The sequence below is a fragment of the Rhipicephalus microplus genome, chromosome 3 (genome assembly GCF_043290135.1).
Source record: "Rhipicephalus microplus isolate Deutch F79 chromosome 3, USDA_Rmic, whole genome shotgun sequence".
Classification (NCBI taxonomy): Eukaryota; Metazoa; Arthropoda; class Arachnida; order Ixodida; family Ixodidae; genus Rhipicephalus; species Rhipicephalus microplus.
This window is the reverse complement of record NC_134702.1, coordinates 183,819,972-183,845,794: the sequence shown is the minus strand read 5'-3', so window position 1 is coordinate 183,845,794 and position 25,823 is coordinate 183,819,972. Positions and strand designations below refer to the sequence as shown.

The 25,823-nt window shown below is 47.2% G+C and overlaps 1 protein-coding gene across 1 annotated transcript in view; it reads right to left on the bottom strand.

The window, feature by feature from the left end:
• LOC142803444 (uncharacterized) overlaps positions 1-25,823 on the bottom strand; it is a 104,472-nt gene that overhangs the window by 51,962 nt on the left and 26,687 nt on the right. The window contains exons 2-3 of the mRNA XM_075888563.1: positions 18,493-18,593; positions 17,477-17,539 (exon numbers count right to left, since the gene is read on the bottom strand). Of these exons, the coding sequence (XP_075744678.1) occupies positions 17,477-17,539; positions 18,493-18,593 (164 nt within the window). The remainder of the gene's footprint in view (positions 1-17,476; positions 17,540-18,492; positions 18,594-25,823) is intronic.

The window sequence follows — 25,823 nt, the reverse complement described above, 5'->3', positions numbered from 1 at the left end:
GCGCATCTACTTTCATATATATATATATATATATATATATATATATATATATATATATATATATATATGTATATTGTCACGTGATTACAGAACGACCACAACGTCTGTTCACAGGAGGAGCACTGGACGTCGAGCCGAACCGAACGTTAGAGCACGAGCACACCACCAGTCTTCTTTTTTTACACCATGGCACATGCTCGTATTGGCATGGCTAAACCTCTTTCCATGCCTGTGGCATTACACCCCCTTCCAAAGAAAAAAAGCACCACCCTGATGATCAATGCCGAATAAAAGTTAAAGTAATCCCGTACACGCACAAAGACGCATGATGAAGCAGTGTCAGGTGACTCGAGGGTAGTGTGGCTTCATCCGTGACACATGAGCAATGTCGGCCTGGTGGGAAAATCGAGATCGCCGAGCTGTGTCTTCAAGCAGAATTTCGTAGTGTGCATCTGTGAGACGCAGTAGTACTCTATAAGGACCGAAGTAGTGGTGAAGTAACTTTTCCGAGCAGCCCCTTTGGCGAACGACGATCCACAGCCAGACCAGACCACCGGGTTGGTAAATAACAAGGCGATGACGGAAGTTGTACCTCTGCGAGTCGATTCCTTGTTGTTTTCGGATCTGTTGGAGTGCAAGCTGGCGGGCCACGTCAGCGAGCCGGATAAAGTTGTTCGCATCAGTAGCAATATTGGTCATGCAAGACAAGAGCATGGCATCCAGCATAGTAACTGCTTCTCGGCCGTGAAGCAACTGGAAGGGAGTGAAACCCGTTGTCTCTTAAACCGCAGTGTTGTAAGCGAACATTACGTATGCCAAAACTTCATCCCAATTTTTGTGATCGCGGTCGACGTAGATAGATAGCATGTCAGTGAGCGTCTTGTTTAATCTCTTCGTCAGACCATTGGTTTGTGAATGGTATGCGGTCATTTTGTGATGAGCTCTTCCACTAAGTCGCGTGACGTCTTGCATCAATTGGGCTCTAAAGGCTGTTCCACGGTCAGTGATAAGAACTGTTTGCGCTCCATGGCGGAGGACGATGTTGTTGATGAAAAAATACGCAATCTCATTGGCGGTGCCTCGTTGTAGGGCTTTCGTTTCGCAGTACCTCGTTAAATAGTCGGTAGCGACTACGATCCAGCGGTTGCCATCGTGCGACTTCGAGATGGCCCCAAGCAAGTCCATGCCGATTCGTTCAAACGGTTGTGACAGGGGTGCAACAGGCTGCAATAAACCAGCAGGTTGCACAGGTGCGGCTTTACGGCGCTGGTAATGATTGCACGTTTTAACGTGATGCTTGACATCCTGGGTGAGCTTTGGCCAGTTGTAGCGAGTCCGAATCCGGGCAAGGGTACGTGCGAATCCTAAATGGCTGGAAGAAAGCTCGTCGTGGCAGGCACATAAATTGTCTGCACGTAGCCCTGGTAGAACGACGACCAGGTGTTCAGTCACATAAGGTTCGAAGTTCTTTTTGTTGACGATGTCGTTGCGGAGACGAATTGACGCTGAACGTGCGAATGCCAATGGTGGGCTCGAGCTGTGACCTTAAAGGTATTTGATAAGTTGTCGGATCTCTGAATCATTCCACTGTTGTTGGGCGAAGTCAGATTCACTCACTGCACAAAGAAAATGGCCGTCGGTATCATCGTCAATCGATGTCGTCGCGAGGGGAGCGCGCGAAAGGAAATCAGCATTAGTGTGCCTGCGGCCCGACTTGTAGACGACTGTAACTTCAAATTCTTGAAGGCGCAAGCTCCACCTCGCGAGGCGCCCTGAAGGGCCCTTGAGATTGGCCAGCCAATGGAGGGCATGATGGTCCATAACTACTCTGAATGGACGGCCATGCAGATACGGTCGGAACTTTGTTATCGCCAAAAAAACAGCAAGGCATTCCTTCTCCGTGGTCGAATAGTTAGTTTCCGCCGATGACAGAATGTGACTAGCATAAGCGATGGGACGTTCAGTGCTGTCTTGGCACTGAACGAGCACAGCACCAAGACCGATGTTGCTTGCGTCAGTGTGAAGCTCGGTGGCGGCATCTTTATCAAAGTGCTCTACTAAGGGTTCACTCTGAAGGCACTGTTGAAGCTTAGCAAAAGCGGCTCTCTGCTCTGTACCCCACACAAAAGCGGGCAAGGGGTTCAGTGGTGCTGGCAAAACTCCGGACAAAGCGCGTGTAGTAGGCGCAAAAACCCGAAAACTGGCGCAAATCCTGTTTGTTCGAAGGTGGAGGAAATGCAGCAACGGCCATGGTCTTTTCTGGGTCTGGTCGATTGCCATAGTGGCTGACAAGGCGGCCGAAGAACTTCAGTTCTTCGTGGCCGAAATGACCCTTGTGCGGTTTAACCCATAGGCCTGCGGATCGAATAGCGACGAAGACGGACTGATATCGTTGTAAATGTTGCTCAAATGTTTTGGAAAAAACAACGACGTCATCTAAATACACGAGGCAGGATTCTCCCTTCAGACTAGACAGGACAATGTCCATCATCCTAGAGAACGTTTTGGTGAAGAGCACAAACCAAATGGTGAAACTTTGAATTCGTAGAGGCCATCAGTAGTTATGAATGCTGTATTTTCCCTGTCACCTTCATCTACTTCTATCTGCCAGTAGCCGCTGCGTAAATCCATTGATGAAAATTATCGAGCAAGTCGAAGTCGATCCAGAGAATCATCTATGCGTGGGAGAGGGTAGACGTCACTCTTCGTCACTTTGTTCAGTTTCCGGTAATCAACGCAAAATAGAAGAGTGCCGTGTTTCTTTTCAACAAGTACGACGTGTGACGCCCATAGACTGTACGAGGGTTGCATGACGTCGTCGTCGAGCATGTTTCACTTGAAAACGTATTGCCTCTTCTTTTGCGACACGCGGTAGGCGTGCTGTCGTATAGGCCATTCGGTCGCGTGCATTATAATGCAGTGCTTCACAGTTGGGGTCTGCTTGATTATGAATGTGGAAGCAAAGCAGTCACTATACGTACGTAAAATCATGCGTAGCTATCCTCTGCGTAGCAGCAGATGCTGCTGCTACGCAGATGATATCTCGAATTTCACGTCAACTTTACTGGCTAATGCATTGTCGACTTCAGCAGCAGTGGCAATCGGAGTGATAGTGGAACATTGTTCGTCATCAATGGCTTCAAAGTTCGCGATCGCTGTTCGCTTTGCCAAGTGTTGGTACTGGCCACCAAAATTCGTGATCAGAGGCTGAGTTCTCCGATGTTTCAGTTGGACGATAGCGCGTGCGACCCAAATCTGCCGAGCCAAGAGCACCGAGAGGTTAGTTTCCGCGATGCCATAAGTCCTGTTGTCACAGTCGCTCTCCACAGTTACCAATATACTGGCTCGCAGAGGAAGTGCGATGGTGTCGTCAGCTATTCGAAGTGTTGTGTTCTGTGCAACTGCATCCTTTTGTAGGGCTGTATGGTCGTTAGATAACGTTAGGAGCAAATCGCCAAGGTTAATGATAGCTCCATGCTCGCGCAGAAAATCTATTCCGAGAATTAGGTTTTGGGAGCATTCGCGCAATACAACGAAGGAAACAATGTATGTCGACTCACGAATTCGGAAGCAGGCAGTGCATATTCCCAGCGGTGTCAGTATGTGACCTCCCGCAGTCCGGAGGTTGGTTCCACGTCCCCAAGGTGTCATTACCTTTCTTAGCTGTGCAGTGAGGTCAGCGCTTATAACCAAATAACCGGAACCTGTATCTACCAGAGCGGTCCGCGGGTGGTTGTCGACAAGGACAGAGATGCGAGCAGAGACACGTTTGTCGTCGATGGCACACGTCGGTGAAAGGATGTTGTCGTTTGTCGGCAGGCAGATTGGAGGAAGGTCCTGTAACGGTCGATCAACAGCGGCCTCACCCCCAGAGGACGCTGTTCTTAGTTTCCCCGGCGCGGGCTTGTGCATCTAGGCGATCTTTCTGCAAGGACGTCCGCAAAGGTGAATTGTTGGCCAGGTGACGAGGAACGCCGTGGAGACGGTGAGCGGGATTGGCGACGCGGAAGGGTTGAGGATCGCTGGCTTGCCAAGTATTCGGCGATAGCACGGGCCCGCTCACTATCTCTGGGTCGGCGAGCATCCGGACGAAAGCCAGGAAGACCCATGTGCCTGCATGCGCACTCACGGTAGACGTGACCTGGTTCACCACAGTGATAACATAAAGGCCGGTTGTCGGGAGCACGCCATACACTGGATTTCCGTGTAAGGGGTGGGTTGCCGTACTGCTGTGGTCCTGAGTAGAATGACGGCACCGTCTGCAGGGTTGACGGACGGGGTGGATAGCCAACAGCCGGTGCTGGAGTACGGACTGCTTCCGCGTACGTTAATAGCGGAGCTTCGGCTGGACGCGGGGCCGTCATGGGTTGGACCTCGGCTGCACGCAGAGTCGTCATGGGGTGCACCAGCTGCTGGACCTCTTCGCCAACGACATTTGTTAGAGCAGCAACACGGGGTGGAGAGGACACCACGTGCAACTTTTGCAGCTCCTTGCGCACTATACTGCACACGAGCTCCGTCAGGTCTCTTACAGTCGTGACGTCTGGTGTTGGCAGGGCCAACGACACTAACGAAAGACTGCCAGGGCGCTCATACTGATACGAACGCTGCCTTAGCATTTGCTCCATTGTCGTGGGTTCGCGGAGGAAATCCTCTACAGTGTTAGGAGGGTTCCGCACTAGTCCACCGAACAGCTGCTCTTTCACTCCCCGCATCAGGAGGCGCACCTTGTTCTCTTCCGTCATTGAGGAGTCAGCTCGCCCGAACAGCCGCGACGTGTCCTCAACGAACATGGCAACACTCTCGTTCGGACGCTGATTTCGGGAATTGAGGAGCCGTCTCCTTTCGGTCAGAGCTTCGGAAGGTGTTCCACAACTGTTTGCAAAACTCTGGACAGGTTGTCATAGTAGCCTATTGGTTTTCGAACCAAGTGCGCGCAGAGTCCTCGAGATAAAAGTAGACATACCGAAGCTTTCGCTGCTCGTTCCACTCATTGACGCTGCCGTAACGGATGTAGTCGGCAAGCCAGTCGTCGACGTCTTCGTAAGGGTCACCGTGGAACGGCTTCGGGGTTCGCGGGGCGTTGAAGAACCATGGAGGAAGCAGCATTGATTTCTCTTGCGTTCGCGTTCCCGCACTATCCATAGTATTGCCGAGTTGTGGAAATGGTCCGAATTCAGGAGGTAGGCCTAGTTGTCGCCTGCTACGCCGTAGGTCGTCTGGTTCTTCCAAGTCGCGACTAGTGTCGGGACCTTGCTGCTCATTGCAGTGCATACAACACTACCCCGCACCTCCACCAGAAAATGTAACGTGATTACAGAACGACCACAACGTCTGTTCACAGGAGCAGCACTGGACGTCGAGCCGTACCGAACGTTAAAGCACGAGCACATCAACAGTCCTCTTCTTTTTTTCACACCATGGCGCATACTCGTATTGGCATGGCTAAACCTCGTTCCATGCCTGTGGCAATATATATATATATATATATATATATATATATATATATATATATATACATATATATATATATATATATATATATATATATATGATAGGGAGGGATTGCTTACTTAAATTACTCAAGAAATGCAACAATGGTGCAGATGAGTGTATTTACTAAAACAGAACAGTCTCCTAGGGCTCAGAGACGAACATTCACAAGTCATCTTCACGCAAAGCGGCAGGCACGAAAGAGAAATTGTGCCGATCAAAGACAGCGCAGTTCACGCGCTGTATTTTCTGCATGGATTGGTGAGCAGCATTCAGCAGCAAAGAGCGCCTGTGCTTCTTTTTTGTCATGCCTTGAAGTTTCCCTAAAACTAAATGACGACGTTCGCTCAGCTAGGCCTTCACGTGTGACTTGAATTTTGAGGTTTTTTTCTATGGGGTAAAAGAAGGCACTGTACGCTGGCAAGCACTTAACAGAAAGCAGGGAGTTAGCCAAAGCCACCTTTTCTGCTTGGGCGTGAGCAGGTGCGCTATTAAAAAGAAATAGAGCTTCAATGTTTGGCTCATCACGTTTCACGTGGTCTGAAACATTGCTGAGGAAATCATTGAAAACTACCCAATTAGCTTTGTCCACCACAGTCCAGTGAATGACTCCGTTTGCGGACAGGCATGCTATGAGGTTCAAGTTCACTCCCTTTGTCATTGTGGTCATGTGCACAGCTGGTTGTCCTCGAGGTGCCCTGCCGAAGTTCCTGGAATACCAGATATTGAATTTAGTCTCGTCCAAATAGAAACGGCAAACCCGCGGTCCATCAGACCGCAGCCATTGCACGTGCAGCATGCAGCTGTGCTTGGTATGGTCATGGTTGCAATCTGTGGGCGTCTGTGACACTAGCTTTATCGAGTAGCAGTGGCCATCCTGCAAGCGATAGACTGTGCTTGCACTGATTATTACTCCTAGCATTTCGTCCTCCAGGGCCTCCTTTATTCCTTATTTAATGTAAATGTACAGTTTTTGTCGACAATTTGTCTCAAGGTACTCACGACGTCATCTCCAAACTTCCTTCTTGAACCTCTACCATGCTTTGATGCTTCTTTGTCGGTAATGGCAATCGATCTTGCTGTGTTTATGTTGATGTCTAGAGCGTGGGCCACTTGGTTTATGTCACGGTCACGCCTGTAGACGTTCCCAATCCTTGCCCTGTCGACCATCGATACTCTGCTGTTTTTTCAACGAGGTTCGTCTGGATTCTTAAAGCGTGGTCCTCGTTTGCGTCCAGCGACATCTTCAAGCAAAGCTCTCTCGCCGTCTGCAAATATGCCTCTACGAAAACACACGTGTTTCAATAAACGCGCTTCAGCAACACTAAGCGTCATCTGTTACATGAAAACCGTAGTATATTATCCTTCCATGCTTTCATAAAAGCTGAATTCCCCATGAACCCATATAAATGCAAGTTTAGTTTTAGAGTGGTTATTTTTGATTTAAAGAACGAATCAATATCATCTGTCGGTCACTGTTGTTCTCAGTGGGTTGAGCAGACGACTGCGAAAGCCTCAGCGAATGAGTATCTAAATGCCGTCTGCTAAGCAGACGACACGAACCTGTGGATATGCGATGCTCTACATGATTAGCCGGAATAATGCAGCAGCGATGAATCATAGACTAAAATGGACTCTATAATCAAATACATTTAGTACCCGTAAATGTAATTATTACAGAAGGTTTTTTTAATTTATAAGCTATGACACCAAAACCTTAGTGAGAAATAGCACTGCGAACTTCATTTCTTAAGCGCTAGCATGCATAGAACAGAGAAAAGTTCCTCCTGTGACTTCGTCTTTGCATTATTCTGATATTTATTCTATATAAAGCGGCAAACTAAGAGTTTATGGTGCACGGAATAACTTGACTGGCACCTGAAGTAAAGTCATTGGCAATCGGATTAAACACAGTGGCACTTGGATTAAACTCACTAGCACGAGGCCTGATTGAGTTGGCACACGAATTAACTATGTTGGCGCTTGTAATAAATGTTTGGCGCAAGGATTAAATAGCTTGGCGCTCAGATTATTTCAATGGCGTGCATTATATTTAAGCCGGCACTTGCATTACAGTGAGATAGAAAACCAGTAGTTGTCTAACTCGCATGCGTCTTCCCATAAAGAAGTCCCGGACGTAGTTGTACACTACATTCATAGATCCTGTCTGTCGCCATATGGCATCGTGGCGAACATTTTTGAAGGCCTTCTTCAGGTCCACACCGAAGTTGGCTCTCGTTGAGCACCCAGGATTTTCTATGATTACATGTTTCAGTTCCATAAGGGCGTCCTGTGTGAATAGATGTCTTCTGAACCCTATCATTGTGTGAAATATTAGGTTGTTGTCCTCGAGGTATTCTGGTAGTCTATTGAGAAACGCATGCTCCATCAGTTTACCTACCCACAATGTGAGGAAGATAGGTCCCAGATTTTCCGGCAGCCATTTCTTGTCAGGTTTCGGTATAATTGTAATGTGTGCTTCTTCCCAATGCTGGGGTAACGCACCCAACACTCATTAATATAATCTGTGAGTCTTGCAGATATAATCTGAAAGTCTTGCAGGGTGTTTATTCAAGTCACCTTTCGTGTATTGCACGTAAAGTAGGGTCCCTGCATGGTGCCGGTGCTGATGCTGTTGCCCTGCCTAGTTGGTTCTGCCGGGTCAGTGACAAGCTCAAGGCCGGCGAGTTACGCCGTTTTCCACAAATGCCTGACTTTCCGTGTTTGTAACCCCATGCCATATGCACCGTGTTGAAGTCGCCTCTAGTCGAGAGTTATTGCCCCTGGGCGATATCGAGTGCTCAGTTGAAGAGGACGTAGAAGTGGAGTTTGCGGCATGTGAACTGTTATATAGACGTTTAGTACGAATATGCTGTCAGACATTTTACGCAGTGGAATTGTCTCTACAAGGATGTTTTCAATATCCTTGACTTAATTGGGTGTCGTGTTGGATAACCGTGAGCTTTCGCTTAACCAGTGAGGTGACGTTTGGGTTATCCGACTTGCCTGTTATAGAATGACAACCTGAAAGTTTGATGTGGCTGTTTGTTTCCTGCAGTATGATGACGTCTGGGCGTTCGGGTATCTTTTTCAGGTATTGTTGTAATTTCACTTGTTTCTTTTCTTAACTTCTGCAGTTCCACTGAAATATTGTGTTTTTGTTCCGAAGAGAATCTGGTCATGGCCACATGTGTGGCGCCGCTTCGCTATGTGACGTCCCTAGCGCGATCTCAGCATCTTATATTCTGGACAACCTGAAATTAATTATCTCCAAGCTCTGCTGTTTCGTACGCGTAATGGTCACAGTGATAGTTTCCTCGAAACTGCTCAAGCGAGCCTCGAGTTCTTTCACTCAGGCGTCGCCTGCTGGTGCATGCGTACGCTTGGGATTTACTGCCCTGTTAGAGAGGCCCTGATACACTTTTGGAATAAATTCACTCGAATAGCTTATTGCTTCACAAATTATTCACGAGAAGGTTGTTACTCGAGTCATGGCACATACAGTGGACAGCCAATACCATCAACCGCTCTCTCGGAACCCTTCCCCCAGTGCATACGGTGACCCCCCTTCTCTCTCTTGTTTTGCTCTCCATGGCAAAACTAGGGAGAGGGGGTGGGTCACAATCCACCTCGCGAGTGCTTTTAAGACGCCGCTGCTACGTAGCCTCTACAGTCACCCCTGAGGAAGAAACCAAGACGGTTTCCAAACGTCGGGCTTCTTCAAAACTTTTGATTGGAGTGTAAATCATCTCCCAAACATGGTTATCGTAAGATGCGTGTCATGGAGCAACGTGATACATGCCACGAATCTGGTGGCCATTTCGCTAGCTTCAATTATACCAAATTTGGTACTAGTGGACGTGAATGGATGACGAAGGTATAACACTGGCGCAAACATGCTAAACATGGGATGCGTGTAATGTAACAACATGACTACATGCTACGCTCATGATGCGCTCGCGGCCGTATCGATAGCTTCACATGTACCAAACTCGGTATTACGCGACGTGTACGGACGACATAGCTATGTAAATAACGCATACAAACCTGATAATCACGACATGCACGTCGGGTAACAACATGACTACATGCCACACTCATGATGCGCTCGCGGCCGTTTCGCTAGCTTTTCATATGCCAAATTTGGCATTCCATGACGTCAATGGATGAGGAAGGTATGTGACTGGTGCAAACGTGATAATCATGAGATGCGTGTCGTGTGAGAACATGATTACATGCCGGAGCCAGGGCACCAATACATTTCGACCTGACGCGGTGCACATGCTCAACTGCGTTCATTTTGTCGGATCACGCCGGCGTTGCCATGCCAGGCACCAGTCTTGCCATATACTCGCGCGCGCCGTGCTGCGTTGCTTTGACGCTTGTGCGTTTCAGCGCCTCCGGCATCCCGCCATCACCAAAAGAGGGAGACGCAGTGTTCGAAGGGTAACGTGGTCAGCGCGAAATGCAGCATGCTGCATTTTCTGCCGGTTGCCACCGGGTCAGGCCGACGGACGCTGGTCGCGCCAGCCGCGCCTGGCGTCGCATTTCGCTCGCGTTGCGTCGCGGCGCCCAGCGTGCGCGCACGTCACCCTTACGTCGGAGCATATTGAGCCCTTCATGATGCGCTCGCGGTCGTTTCACTGGCTCCACATATAGAAAATTTGGTATTTTGTGACGTCAATGGACGATGAAAGTATTTGAATGGTGCAACCAGGATAATTCTGACACGCGTGTCATATGAGAAGATGACAGCATACCACACTCACAGCGTATTCGCAGTCATTCCGCTAGCTCCACATACACTAAATTTGGTATCCCGGGATAATAATAGATGATGAAAGTAAACGATACATCCAAATATGTTAACTATGACACGAAAATCATGTGCGGCATCGTTTACCTCTACCTCGTAGTCTTACGCTGACTTTAAGTGACTTAACAACCTTTCTCATTCGTGCTTCACATATCCTCGATTCTCTCTGTACGTTGGATCTGCCAATTTTTTGTTTTCTCCAAATGCGCGGCTTTTTCAGTGTGATCGCTCAAGTACGCGGGGACAAGTGGTGGCCTCTCACGGTGTTCGCTGTAACGAGCCACCATGCCATGATCAAATCAGCCAATGGCTGATAGATGGGCTCGCTACGTGTGATTTTTGTGCATATTCCCTGAATTGTCGAAAAGAGAGAAAGCTATTTTTTGCTGACTTTGATCATTTATTGAGGATTCCAGGCCACGTGCTGTGCTCTAATATTTGACTCGCGTGTTGTCGGGACCCTCTACTACCGATCGGCAGCGTTTTCTGACTATGCTCAAAAAGTGTTGCAGGGCCCCTTTAGGTGAAATAACGGGTCTGCGTTCAGTAATGAGACCTTCGACCTCAACGTCCTCTATAAGTTCTTGCTGTGTTTCTTGCAATGACTCTTGATCAGCCTCACTGCGAGCGGCAGGGTGGAGCTTTTGTATAAGTTCGTCTTTTTCATTATTCTGTGCCTGCATGCATTACATTTGCTTTTGCATGGTTTGTGTCATTCGTGTTAACTGAGCTGTCTCCACCTCTATCGTGTGCTTTCCCGCCAGCATCCGCGTTCGTTGCGCGTTTCCCTTTCACCGCATCTGCAAAGCTCACGGAATCAGTAGCTTTGGCGTCCTTCGTTCGGGTCCGTCCAGGTGTTTGGCTCCAAGCCCAGCATTGCTGCTGCTTCCGGGGTCTCGATGGGCGGCTACGAGATTGAGAGTGGCTTTACCTGGGGGTGCTGGATCTCGAGCGGGGCTTGCCGGTAGGATATGTTGTGGTAGTGGCCTCTGCCTTCTCTGTGGCCCTGCGTCGTTCCCATTGCCTCTTCGTCACGATGTAGGTCGTCTTGTACCTTGCGTGGCAGTGAGGTTCGCTGTCATGTGTGCGCTCGCGTACAGCTTGCAACGGGGGAACAGTGGTGGTTGGGGTCTGGGTTATGGGCGTCACAACCACGACACACTTTGTCCTTGGGATTCGGGCACACGTCCATGCGGGGACCAAGTCTCCCGCAGCAGTGACACATGTCGACTTGCTTGCGATACAGGGTGCAGAGAAGAAGAGCGCCACCGTACCTAACGTAAGTGGGGACGCATCGTCCTTCAAACGCCCTGAAGATGATTGTGGTGTTGCTGAGCCTTTTGGCTGCCTGGGCGTGAGGGTTATGCACGTTAACGATGTTGGTGCGATTGGACTTGGCGTCTCCTTCCAAACCGTATAGTCGGGGGCCATCTCTTACGCACTAACCTCGTGATGGCAGTCGCCGATGGTGATGGCATGAAGCTGTCTGTACTTATCGGCGTAAGAGGCATCGGTTGTGCTCACGATGAAGATGTTTTGATGGTTGTAGGAGCAATCCGTGTCCTCTCTTGCTTCGTGCAACGGTATGTTGGCCGTGTGATAAATCGCCGATGCGAGGCGCACGGTTGTAGTGGTGGCCACGTAAAGGCCTCCTCGTCACGGTCTTGAAATCAATCCGTGGGAGTAGTGCAATTTTGCTGTTTCTGATGACTTGCTGCTTGGTGTTACGCGGTTGTCAATACGAGGGCTGTCGGTTGCAGTCCGCTCTTTCGCTGGTGCAGGAGCGGGCTCCATTCTGGCTTTTGCTCTACGCGTTTGCGTGGTTAACTTGAGTCTTAGATCTTATGGTGCACAAATCCAAACCCTCCAGAAACTCTTCGGGAGAGATATTCTCCCCGTTCACTTGGATGTCCATCGCTTATGGCCGAAGAGAGTGCCCGCGTCAAACTAGATGCTCAGCGCGTCTCGTCGGGTGACCGGCTTGCGTGAGCGTAGGGCCAGTCGGGCGGGGGTAAAAAAAATAGGTCGCATATCCACGGGATGAATGATGGAGAGTGGGGCGCAGCATCCATCCGTTCATTCGTTCTTGCTTCCGTCCGTCCATGCGTCCGTCTGTGTGACCGTCCATGCGTCCATCCAACCGTCCGTGCCTGCGTCTGTTCGTGCATCCGCACATCCATCCGTGCACCCGTCCTTGCGTTCGTCCATGCATCCACCCCTGCGTCCGTCGATGCGTCCATCCATCCATGCAGCCATTCGTGCGTCCGTCCATGCATCTGTCTGTGTTTGCGTTCGTCCATCTAGTCCATCTCCAAGTACTACCATTTCACATGTTTTCATCATTTATTCCGCATATAGAAGCACCACCACCCAGCGGACGTTCCAAGGACTAAACGAGAGGTGCCACACGTACACTTTCGTACGGCTTGCGCTTCGTGTCTACTTCCCACCCTTAACCACCTCGAGTTCATAGTATATAATAGTTCACTGTTTTCATGGCACCGCGGCCCAACACTCGCTAAAGCTTTCTAAATCCAAGGAGGTTACGCCCAGCGAGTATAACGTAGCAACCCTTTTTTGTCAGATAGGGCTCAATGTACATGCCGATGGCGGCTAATGCGGAATGAAAGAGAGGAGAGTTCGGCTTTTAGTTAACGCACACGCTGCGAACTTTTTATTGGTGAACAACGTACATGAGAAATGTCCCACCGGCACAACCTTGCAGGTCAAAGCATAAGGCATGTTACGTACTACAACGAGGGACGAACGGGTGGCGGTTTAAAGAGCTTCGCCCCTAGAATACGGCCTACTTTACTCCGGACATACCCAGATAGCGGCTCTCCAATTGGAGTGCGTGTCTGCGCTCTCGTTCAACTGCTCGCCATTGGTAGCGCTAGCTATAACCTGCTAGTCTACTATTATATAGTTGTTTCAACGGCGCTCGAATAATAATGCCCGCATTTTGTGGCGTGGCTTCCTGGAGCGGCGCGCTCTAAGGAGCCACGCCACTCTTTCGACACCAAGGGTACAGACGTATCCATTACCTCTTTGGAGGCACTGAATGCCCACACGTGTGAGCTGTTGGTTCAAATTTAGGGCCTCGCCTCGTGACGTGAGGCCTTTAGGCCTGAGAACCTTGAAGTCTCCGGTCTCTGTTCAGGGGTATTCGGTGTATTCTGGACTACAGCCGCCTTTAGGGCAGGTGCCACAACCACCGGCTCGGTATGCGCGGGCCGAAGGAGTGGCGAGGGGTGGTGCGGCGGTGCCCCTTGACGCGCCACACCAGCGTATGTAGTTTCACAGAATGGTGAGACTCTTCGCCGTGATTCCTTAAATGAAATTTTCTCCTTCACCTTCAACATAATTATCTCTTTTTCTTTCTTCCACTATGCACAGCAGCGTGAATATGCGCCATAGCTTCCTTCACAGTTTACATAGTGTGATGGTTGTTTGCAGTTCTCAGACACGTGGCCTAGGACTCCACATTGTGCACACGTCTGGCGACCACGACAGCTTTTATTGCCATGGCCATACTTCTGGCATTGGAAGCAACGACGAGAGTTAGGTATGTACGGCCTGAGAGAGGTCTTCGTGTACCCTGTTTGAATAGCATTTGGCAGATAACTGGAAGCAAACGTGAGTATTTGGCGTTTTGTTGGTGTTTCCTTGTTGTCTCTTCTGATGATGATTCTTTGTCAATTGGTCACATTCTGACTCATCTACCTCTCCAGAAGTTCTTCCTCGGTCAGGCAAAGCAAATCAGCGTCAGGTACCACTCCACGAGTTGTGTTCATTTATCTATGTACTGAGGTGTTAGAATGATCGGAGTGTCACCAAAATTTGAAAGATTGTGTTGCTTATCAAACTGTTCTTTTTCTCTAACTTCGAGGAGGCGGTCTCCACTGACCATTTTGGTAACTTTGTACCCGGCCACAAGAGTTTCTATAAGACACCTGGCTACTACAAAGGGAGTTACAGTTCTACCTTGCTTGCCACTTTTTTCACTATGTATGGCATGGAAATGGAAGAAGTTTTCATTTGAATGGTTGAAAAACCAAAGTCATCGTTGCGTACGCGCTTCAAGGCGGTACGATCATTTAAGAGAGGAACAGCTTTATGCATGCCTGTTTCATTTTCTTCAGAAGCGTTGGCGGCCAGCCACCACGAAGCCCAACGAGGGGACGCTACAAGCTTGCATATGCTAAAACCTGCACACGCCAGCCGTACAACGCAACTTTAACCTAATGCGCCTAGACCAAGGTAGGCTACTTGCTCAGGGTTAACCCTAGCCGCCAGGAAGTTTGGAAGTAAATGGAAGAAAGTAGAAGAAAGGAAAGGTGAAAAGCGAGAGATAAAGACGAATGTGTAGGGTGAGAAAGAAAAAGGCGACTGCCGATTTCCCCTGGGTGTGTCAGCCCAGGGGTTCCATCTACGTGAAGCCGGGGTCAAAGGAGTGTGTTACTTCTGTGGGCGGGGGGGGGCCTTAAAGGTCCAATCACCCAGCGTTGGCTCAACCTCCAAAATCCTCTTTTCTCCGGACACGGCTCCGGCACGCTCGGCTATACTAGGGAGGAGATCAAAACCCCTTGATAGTTCGGCTCCGTGGTGTCGCTACGCACAAAACGCCTGCTTGTGCTGACACCCCCACGGGGCGCATTTTGTTTTGGGTGTTCTACGTAAAACACTAAGAAAAGTTTTACCTCTCACTCCACATGACATTCGATTTTTAGCAATAGAACCTGGCCTTTTAAAATACGATATGTTCTTTTTTCTTGGCTTGCACAGCATATGGTGAAGCCGCATGGCAGTCACACATTGTGATTTACACGCTCGGACAGTTCGTATTTATTTCATTGAATATATGTGCGCGCTGCAAGAGTTTTATAAACACTTTGCTACAATGATGAACTTCTAAATGCTATGGTGAATTATGCCATCTGAAATAATTTTAGGTATGTGTGGCAAATGGCTCATTTCTTCCTTGAAACCATGGCATAGAGTTTTGTTCAACAACAGCAAGTAACATTTAAACAAACAACAAACATTGCAGCATGTAAAAACAAACATTTACCATTGCAGCATGTAACATTTAAACAAACATTCAAACATTGCAGCTCGTAACATTTAAACAATAGAAATCACACTCCACGTAGACGGAGTGTGCTTGCTGTTGTTTCAATGTTATATGCCACAATGAAGAAAAAAATGTGGCAATTACGAAGTGGCTAGCATACCGGACCTCTGCTGTCGCGGACCGGAAAGTCATGATTTTGACTCCCCTTTGTCAGAACTTCTACTTTCTTTTGCTTTCTGGTCACGTGTGTATTTTAGACGTTTTTTCGACGTTTTTTCGACCTTATTTTCAACATTTTTGTCGACCTTAGTTTGACATTTTATCGACGTTAAACACGTCACTTTCGTCTGGTTGATCTCCGGTATAAAACACTTTTGTTTTAACAAACTGCAGTCAGCTTTCACTGGTCGTGCGAAGCCGGGAGTCGGTTGGCTGCTTGGTTGGTTCATCAGAATGGTGCAATCTACTGAAGTGCGGGGCAGTGCAGCCTTTATTTTCTTTTTCTCTTATGTTTTCGTTTTTCTTCCTCACTTTCTCGCTTTTCCTGTTTCGTTTTCTTTATTTATGTTTACCTCTATCGTCATAAAGGTGCTCAAACAGCTCTCTTGGCTTTTCTTTCTGTCTTATATTATTTTCTGTTGCTGTTTTTCCTTTATTTTTATTCACTTCTATCGTCATAAAGGTGCTTGAACTACAAGTGAAAAAATGCTCAATGCTGAACGCTGAAGAAGAAAAACCGAGAAAAAAGAGTGCTGAGGTTTCCTAAAGATGACTTCAGCAATGACATAGCACATAGGCTAATTTATTCTGCTCGCACGCTAAAATATTCGGAACGTCTTGGGGCCGGTAAATGGGCCAATATAACTAGAGAATAAAGGTTTGCTTACACGCACGAATTACCTCGGTCACGCAATACCCAAGAGGAAACAGCAAAGTAATCGGTAAAGAAATGGGCACTTTCAGGATTAGTGGGGGATAGCGGCGAAGGTGGGTCCAAAAAGAACCATACGCGGATTACCTACGAAAGGGTTGGTTGCCGATACATGCACTATGACTGTAAATTAGCCTCTCAGATATTTGATAAAATAGCACACCAATGGGATCGAACATTAAACTCATAAAAATGACTCGTTAAGCATCCATGTTAACAAATATGCCAATAAAAAAATAAAGAGGATGTAAATATTTGAGGACAATAGTGTTTGTAGCGCTGCTGCCTACAACACTCCCTTGAAGTTGGGCGACGAGCTCTACGTCAAGTTCTCATACCAGCACCAATTTCTACAAAGAGGTTGTACTATCGTTAATTTGTAAATGAATTTGTAACTGACCGTAATTTGTAACTGAACTTTAAACCTCGCTTTTTGTCGAACAGGGGCGCCCGAAAATGTTTCCATCGTCTGTTGTGGGGCAGTGCATGTCTCTGAAAAAGAATTCGTCTCTGGGGCGGTGAGTTCGGGCTCACCTATTCAGAGGCTGGTGGCCATGGCGCGGCGTCGACGTTTCCGCTTTTACCGCTTTCGCGCCAGAGCAACCATCGAATAGGTATAGGATTCATCTCCGTGCCTTTGTTAAAGGAGGTTCTCTCCTTGGCATTAACTATAATAACAATTTCATCTTCTTAGTTCTATCATGCGCACTACTAGGCGTAAGCAGAGCAAGCCCGTACGTTAATATTCAAAGCATTTGTAATTAACGCGTCTACGACCATCAAACGATTACTCTCATGTAAATTTAACCAGACCGAGGTGTTAATTTGTATCAAACCCACGCCAGTTGCATAGAGGCTTTTTTGGTTTTCTTTAATCTGCAACACTATTTTCTTTATCAGAAGGCAAGCCACACTTATGAGTCATGACCAACGCTGCGATTTAGCCGTCTGCTTACAGTATCCGCACTATAGTAATTGGGAGCGTGTCATTTTACTCCCATAAGTTAGCGTTTCCACCGGACGTTGATGTGCGCTTTAAAAGTGACGTCCAACTTCTATTTTATTACGTTTAAGCTAGGATGCTTTTCTTTCCGGAATGATTCATGTGTTTCGGTTCTACGTAAGGAAGGTTTGCCTTTATGAGTCGGGTGTTCATACTTACGTTTATGTTGTCGTCCATGACAGCATAGCACATGCGAAATGCAGTACAAGCCCTGTGGAGGTTCTGAATAATGGAAGAACATGCAGTTTAGTGTTATTGCTCTGTCTATATATAAGAATCCTCGTATTTAGCCTTTCGTCTGTTCTTAAAGAGGCTATCAGAGTCACTAATTCAGGGGACGTGAAATGCCTCCTGCAGGCTTTGTTTTTCAGCTATTCCAAAATTACATGAACGCATTACACCACGTTTGCAAAAGTACTCTCTTTCCGGCAGAATATTTGCGCTTACAGCAAAAACAAATATTGTACAAAGATCCTGCTGACGTTATAAGGTAGTTATAGATGTGCGGAGCAGTTTGTTCGGACCAAAGGTAAGCCGTAATATATACAGACGTACTCAATACCCACAAAAAAATGACCGAGGCCATATAAGTATTGAAATCAAATTTTGATCATTCATTCAGTAATTCGAGGGACTGGATCACGGCCAAGATATGACCAGGAGCGCTAGAAAAGTGATGACGATTTAAAACTAATATTTATGACTGGAAATAAACGTAACCTGGCTGTAAAGCGGCGGCAACAATCTATTCTAAAAATCACTTGAATGTGAATAAGCAAGAAAATGATGGCAGTGATTGGCACAGAGCTGCTTTGAAAAAGCAAAATAAATACAGGAATGAATAAATAAAGAGGTCTAAGCTTTTGCTCGTACACAAAGGCTGATGAGTTCCCAATACAAACAATTCAGCGTGTGTTTCGCATCTCAGTACCTTTTAAAGCACCTATTGTGGTTCTCTACGAGGCCTGCAGCCCGAAGGAGTGCCCTAACACCACACCACCACTCAGAAATTCGGATGGGAGGAGCTACTTTACCGAGTACAAATAGTAAAAATAGTTTTTTAGGTCTCCAAGAAGTGTTCCCTCATGCTTCACAGAAGAAAATAATTTCTGGCAGTGGTATTCATCTCAAGCACTAGATCACACGCTATGCTACATACTGTATAATATCGTCACCTCTAATGCGACTGAAGGAATGTTCATGCGTCGAATTTCGCCCTTGCAAGAATAGAGGAAACTTGTAGCAAATCGCATCGCCTCGCCATGCTCCCTTGGATCTGGATTATAAAGAAGAAATGGAGCTGTTTCATTGCAGAAAGGCAAGTAAGGCATATTAAAAACATCCTAACGTCCAAGTACCACAGATAAGCACGTTTAACACGTAGAAACGCACACAGCAACGTGTTCAAAAGGTGGTTTAACGCCCATCTCCACTAAAAATAATTCTGGTAACGCCTCTGGCAAGCACGGTACCTCAAAACCTTTAATGTCGCGTTATCTTTGATTTGCAATTGAATGGTGATTAAAATAATTTTATCTGGAGTACACGTCTGAAGACCGCGATATGACTACGAGAGCCGTAATGGAGGGCTATGGACATTTCTACCATCTGGTGTTTTCATAGGAATCATGAACAACTCTGCGCGCTTGCCATAATAACGCCTTGGTATAAGTCGGACACCTCCCACAAATAGCCGGCCATAATTTTTTAGAAAATTAAAAGTACGCCTATAGATACACTCATCGCAAAATTTGCCTGCTGCATTCCCCTTCAACTCACTTCATTCTGCAAAAGGGTGCCCCACCTGTGTATAATGTCAACTTATTCAATGTTGTCTGGCTTCCTCCACATAATAAGGCGGTGCCGACCGCTTTTTCTAAGAACTCGTAGTTCGGGTTAGCTGCTTGTTACTGCGCTGTAGCTGGCGTATCTGTGAGGTCTGGTCCATTGTCTTCACTGGGGAGAGCTGGATGGCGCTTTGAGAGTGCGGTGCGGGTGAAGTAACCGCTAGTCGCTGTTTCGTCCTGGAAGCGTTCGCGCGAGAGCTCATTTTCTCTTGGCGGGCCAGCGTGTCTTTTGTATAGTTCAAAACAGTGCATACTTTTGGCGCTGTAAACGGCTCCACCTGACAAGGGAGGTCATCAAGGAAGATGTTTGATGAGAATGTATCCGAAATCTTATAAAGCTTTACTTTTTTACTGGGAAACAAGTAGTGAAAGTATCATTGGAAATCTCCAGCATATCTGTGAGCAATATGGCAAGCAAGTTGAGCCAGCGCGTCCTCTATTTTTTTTCCAGTGCCCGAGCGAACGCTCTCTTCAAGCCGTCAAGCATGCACTCCACATCCGCTCGCCGCTGCCGCAGGGTGGCGCTGCGCGAGTAGACTAATGAAAAATCAGCAGTCATGATTTTCAACCATAATGACGGTAGTGAGCTTAAAATACAGGAGGTCACGCTAGAGGTAACAGATTAATACAAATATCTTGACGTATGGATAAGCAATGGGATTGAGTACCTACAAAAATGATATTGTCGACATAAATAACGATGCTGAATTTCTACTGTACGTGGTTGACACCAGTATTCTTTTTCGGGAAAAAATTTTGCTGAGATTATTGACAAAGCCCAAAACGTATTATCAGACGTACTGCGGTGGTCTACTACTAACGGCCTGCCAATCAATGCGAAAAAAAAACGAAAGCTGTCTTTTTCAGATCCAGGGGCACGGAAACTAATCTTCACCAATCGTTAACGCTTGAGGGAAGACCCGTAGAAGTAGTGGAGAAACATTAATTTCTAGGTGTAACTTTTCCTGCTCATATGACATGGTCATGTCATGTGGAATCATTGACTAAATCATTATCACGTGCTGCTGGAGTATTTTCACGGGGTCGGCACTTTCTTCCGGAAAAGGCTAAAGTGCCAATCTGCCATGCTTTCTTTTCGCGCACATAAGCTACTGCCTTTTTGTCTGGGGTACCACAATCTTAGGCAACGCAAAAACTATTCACTTGTTGCAAAAAAGGGCACTGCGCTACATTGCAAATGTCCCACGCAGTACTTCCGCTGCTACTTTGTTCCACCACTACAAAATAATCAGCCTGTAACACATGTACAATTTTCGACTCACTAACAACTACATCTTTGCGAAGGCGAACTTCTGAACAATTCTTAAAGACTTATCAAACATAAGTCCTCGACACACAGATTCCCGAATCTGTAGCATAGACAGGTGGCTCGTTCCTCGTTCTCGCACGAATTATTTTCTGCAGTGCCTCAGATTTGGTGTTCACAAAAAGAGAAATGCGAAAATATTTCTTCACCCTGGCCTAGTACCTTTCTTTTTATCATGATATGTTATCATTAGTCGTTGTGTCGCATTTTTTTCAGTCTCTGTCGTGTTTATTTTGATACTGTTCAGTGTATTCATGAGTGCAGATGCATAGTTATTAGTTTGGTCTGTGTCTATTTGTTATACTGTTGTATTTGTAGAATATTCGTCTAATTGTTTGTTCTAATTGCCTACTTACATTACAGCAATTTTTAAGAGCACCCAATTTTGAAACTGCTGCCATGTACGTGGTGACTCAGGCACTCCCAAGTGGTTTTTCAACCGCTTTTCGCTTGAGGGACCCCCAACTGGTTGTAAAAGACTTCTAGGAAATAAAGAATGAAAGAATGAAGGGAACATGAAATATACGTGACAACTAAAGGTAACAGGAATGCAGCAGTGATAAAAAATAGAGCACTGTAGAATTACAATAGGTATGATCTTGTGAGAGGAATATGGAAAGGGGTCATGGTTTCTGACATTCGGCAATGCGATCTTGTGCATGAGATCAGAAGTTCAAGCAAAATTATAACTTAAGCAACGTGAAATATGTAGACTTGCCTTAGGAGTTCACGGGAATACACGAAGTCAGGGAGTACAAGGTGATAAGGGACGAACATCATTTGAGGGAGAGAAGCTAGCAGCAAGATAAATTTGAGAAGGGAATGAAAGAAATGCGGGATATTCGTTGGGCTAAGAATGTTTTCAGCTGCTTGTACATAAAAAATGTTGATATAAAATAGAGAAAGAGAACCAGAAAATTGACGGGGGAATACTTAGAAAACAGCAGGAGGCCAAGCCAAAAAGAACTATCGGTTAAGAAGAAGGTGAAGGAAGTTGAGACCGATATGTGGAGGATTGGCATGACTAAGAAGTCCATACTAGAGATCTATCGAACTTTTAAGCAGGAAATTGCAAAGGAAAGGATCTATGATAATACTAGGGGTAGTTCTCTATTGTTTGAGGCGAGGACGCAAGCATTGTGAACCAACACATATTGGGCCAAATGCGAAGGGGTAGACATGGTATGCAGTGCGTGTGGAGAGGAGGAGAAAACTGCGGAACACTTGATATTGTTCTGTAAAGGGCTCCACCAAAGAATTCAGGATGATGGCGAAGAGTTTTTTAAAAAACTGGGGTTTAGCCACAGGGAGGTCAAAATAGACTTTAGGCGGGTAGGAATAACTAGAAGTAGGTTATCTGTTTGGTGGCTAAAGTCAAGGCACAATTGAAAATAAACCCTTATTGCAAAGTTCCAGTCCTCAACCTCAATATTTAAAGGTGAAAAATAGATAAATCTAGTTTTTATTTCACTGAGTATCACGGCTTGGTGGCGTTAGCCAGCGCCGGATCCGAAGGGTACAGCCATATCAATCCATCCATCTATTCATCCATCCAGGAGATGCTGGCGCTGAACGAGCGCTCGTATTAGGAAGCACGCGAATTCACGTTGTTATGCGAATCAGCTTGCATTCGTGCTTCTCGCCAACTTTCACGGGTTCAAGAGGGTGAAAATTACAACGAATATATCGGCGCACTGTTTTCACAGGGCTCTGTAGGGCCGTGGTACTGGTTCGATAAATGCATTGTAGTTTTATAGCAGTCGCGTTTTATTTTCTCTTTTAAGCTCATGTGAACTCATCATTCGCATGCCTCAGTATATAGTACAACTGTGTACCATTCTGCATAACTGACGGAAAGAAATCTGATTGTCTTTTTTTCATATCTCAATATATACAAAAATATTACCAGTCCCCTTATGGATTCACCTGAGATGACTGAAAGGCAAGAACAATCCTCGTTTTCTTCCGATTCAATGCATTGAATATTTCTTCCTGATCCGGCCAAGCTTCGGGCCGTGGCCAAATTCCACAGGCCTGCGTTCGTCAAAAACTGCGTAGTTTCGTGGGCCTGCGTTCATACTTCCGAAGCTTCATACGAAATTTTGCCACAATCCTATCACCGCTGACGAGGCTCCTTGGAAGTAACGGGCTGCTCAATTCGTGGTCGTCCGAGTGCGACGACGCGTTCGCAAAGCTCCGCCATTAGTTGACGTCTCTTCCCACTTTATGCCAAACGACCCTATAGCCCCAACGGACTCCAGTGGTTCAGGCCTCAGCGCTGTCTTGGCGCAGCGCAAACCCCGATTCCCTGAATATATCATAGCATATGCTAGCCGTACGCTCACGAGAGCCGAGACAAACTACACCGTCATGGAGAAAGAGTGCCTTGTGATCGTCTGGCCTCTTGAAAGTTTCTTCCTTATTTGTATGGTAGCCCATTTGATGTCGTCGCCGACCATATGCACTATGTTGGCTGTCATCATGGAAGAATCCCTTAGGTTATCCCACCCGTTGGGCACTTCGCTTACAAGACTACGACATTCGCGTGCTGTACCGCAACGAACGCCAGCATGCTGACGCCGAGGCCCTCTCGCGCTCCTCTCTGCGTGAAAACGACGTGGCCTGCTTAGTAACCTCAATTGCTGTTGCTGCCATCGATGTTTAAGTCCTCGCTAACAAGCAGCGAAAGGATGATTGGATCACCCCGCTGAATGACTTGCTCTCTAATCCGTCCGCAACACCATCGACGCATGCCTTTCGTCGTCGTGCTCACCATTTCGACATCCGTGACGGCCTCCTACACCGACGCAATTACGACCCTGTTTGCCGGCAGTGGTTACTCGTGATACCCCACAGTCTGTGGTCGGAAATATGTGAATCTTTCCACTTTGATCCGCAATGCGCGCACTCTGGGGTATTCAAAATTTACCACCGTGCTCGGCAACGCTACTTCTGGCACTAGATGTACCGCTACGTGCAGCAAATTGTTCGCGCTTGCCTCACTTGCCAACGCCGCAAAATGTCAGCACACATGTCGCGTGCCGGTGTGCAACCGTCACCTTGCCCTCACCATCTCTTTGGGCGCGTAGTTATCGAATTGTATGGACCACTTCCTCTGACATCGGCTGGTAACCGCTGGGCTATTGTTGCTGTCGACTATTGAACGCTATGCGCCGAAATCGCCGCTCTCCCTGCGGCTACTGCACACAATGTCGCGTCCTTCCTGCTGCATGAATTCATACTGCGCCATGGACCACTCCAAGAGCTTCTCAGTGATCGAGGCCGTGTCTTCTTGTCGTAAGTCATCGAAGCCATTCTAACAGAGTTTTATTCTGTGCACCGCAAAACTACTGCTTACCACCCGCAGACGAATGGCCCCACCGAACGCTATAACCACACACTCGGTGACATGCTTTCGATTTACATTGCCGCCAACCACACGAATCGGTATACTATACTGCCATTCATTACGAGCCCTTATTACGAGCTGCCAGCTCGTAATATGTGCGACGTGACGCCACTCAGGCTCATAAAATAGTGTACCAAACTCGCCACCACAGCTACAGATGGCGCTGACTGACTCTCCTGCGTTTGAATTCACATATATACCCAATAAAGTTGCTGGGAGAATAGCCGCCATGGTAGCTTTGTGGTAGAGCATCGAACACATTATTCGAAGGTCGCAGGTTCGGTTCTTGCCCATGGCAAGTTATCTTTTCACCCACTCCTATTTCTTCACATATACACTACAATGCGGTCTAACAACTTCCCCTATACGTCAGGCCTTCGTATATATATATATATATATATATATATATATATATATATATATATATATATATATATATATATATATATTGTCACGTACCAAGAGCCGTAGAGAAGGGACAGGAACAGCGGGGCAGAAAGACACGAGCGTGTATCTTCGAAACGAGCTAACCACACTTCTTCTTCGTTCTCCTTGCCCTTTTCGGCTCGCTAGGGCTTGCCGGCTCACAACTCCAGATGGCATTATTCCCCCTCCCATTAGAGCATCGACCCGATGCTCATACACAAGGGGACAGCAGGGTCGGTAAGGGGAAAAAAAGAGAAACGGTAGCTATAGTGCACAGGGCATATGCAAGTGCAAAAAAAAATTGTCTGAGGTTGGTCATAAGAGAAAAAAAAACCATTACAGAGTTCACAGTTCGTTCGAGACCCAACGGGCAATGTAAAAAAAACGAAAATGTTTGCTGCCCGGGCATAATAAGACGAGTATCACCGCGTAATATAAGGTTTTAGGCGGACGACATGCACAATCTCTGTTCGTGGTGAGCGGCGCTGTGTCGTTGCCGAGCCTCCGTCTGGAATAACTTCATAATTGACCTCGTTCAACCGCCGTAATACTTTGTAGGGTCCGAAGTACTTGCTCAGAAGTTTTTCGCTCAGACCTCGCCGTCTAACAGGAGTCCAAACCCACACTTGGTCGCCAGGTTGGTAGGAGACTTGTCGGTGGTGGATATTGTACCTTCGGGCGTCTTCACATTGCTGCGATCTTATGTGCACGCGAGCTAATTGACGTGCTTCCTCTGCACGCTGAATGTAATCGTCGACATCGGGAGTTAGTAGCTCGTGCTGGTCGATGTCACAAGGAATCATATCGTCTAGCATGGTTTGCACGTCTCTACCGTAAACGAGGCGGAAGGGTGCGAACCTTGTCGTTTCCTGGGTTGCGGTGTTGTACGCAAACGTTACGTATGGCAGGATTTCGTCCCACGTTTTATGCTGCACATCCACGTACATAGAAATCATGTCCGCCAGCGTTTTGTTCAGCCTTTCTGTTAAGCCGTTACTCTGGGGGTGGTATGCGGTTGTCTTGCGGTGGTTCGTGTAACTGAGCTTGAAGATGTCGTCCAACAGTTTTGCCGTAAACGCTGTCCCTCGGTCAGTGATGATGAATGACGGGGCACCGTGACGAAGCACAATGTGGTGCATGAAAAACTGGGCGACTTCAGATGCTGTACCGCGTGGCAATGGCTTCGTTTCAGCATAACGCGTCAAGTAATCAGTTGCGACGATGATCCACTTGTTTCCGGAGTGAGACATAGGAAACGGTCCAAGAAGGTCCATCCCAACTTGGTCAAACGGCGTACGCGGTGGATCGATGGGTTGTAAGAGGCCTGCAGGCTTCACAGGTGGTGACTTGCGACGCTAACATTCGCGGCATCCTTTCACGTAGCGTTTGACAAAAGCTGCGAGTTTTGGCCAGAAATATAGCTTTCGAACCCGGTCGAGTGGCCGTGAGTATCCCAGGTGGCCGGATGTCGGCTCATCGTGGCAGGCTAATAGGATG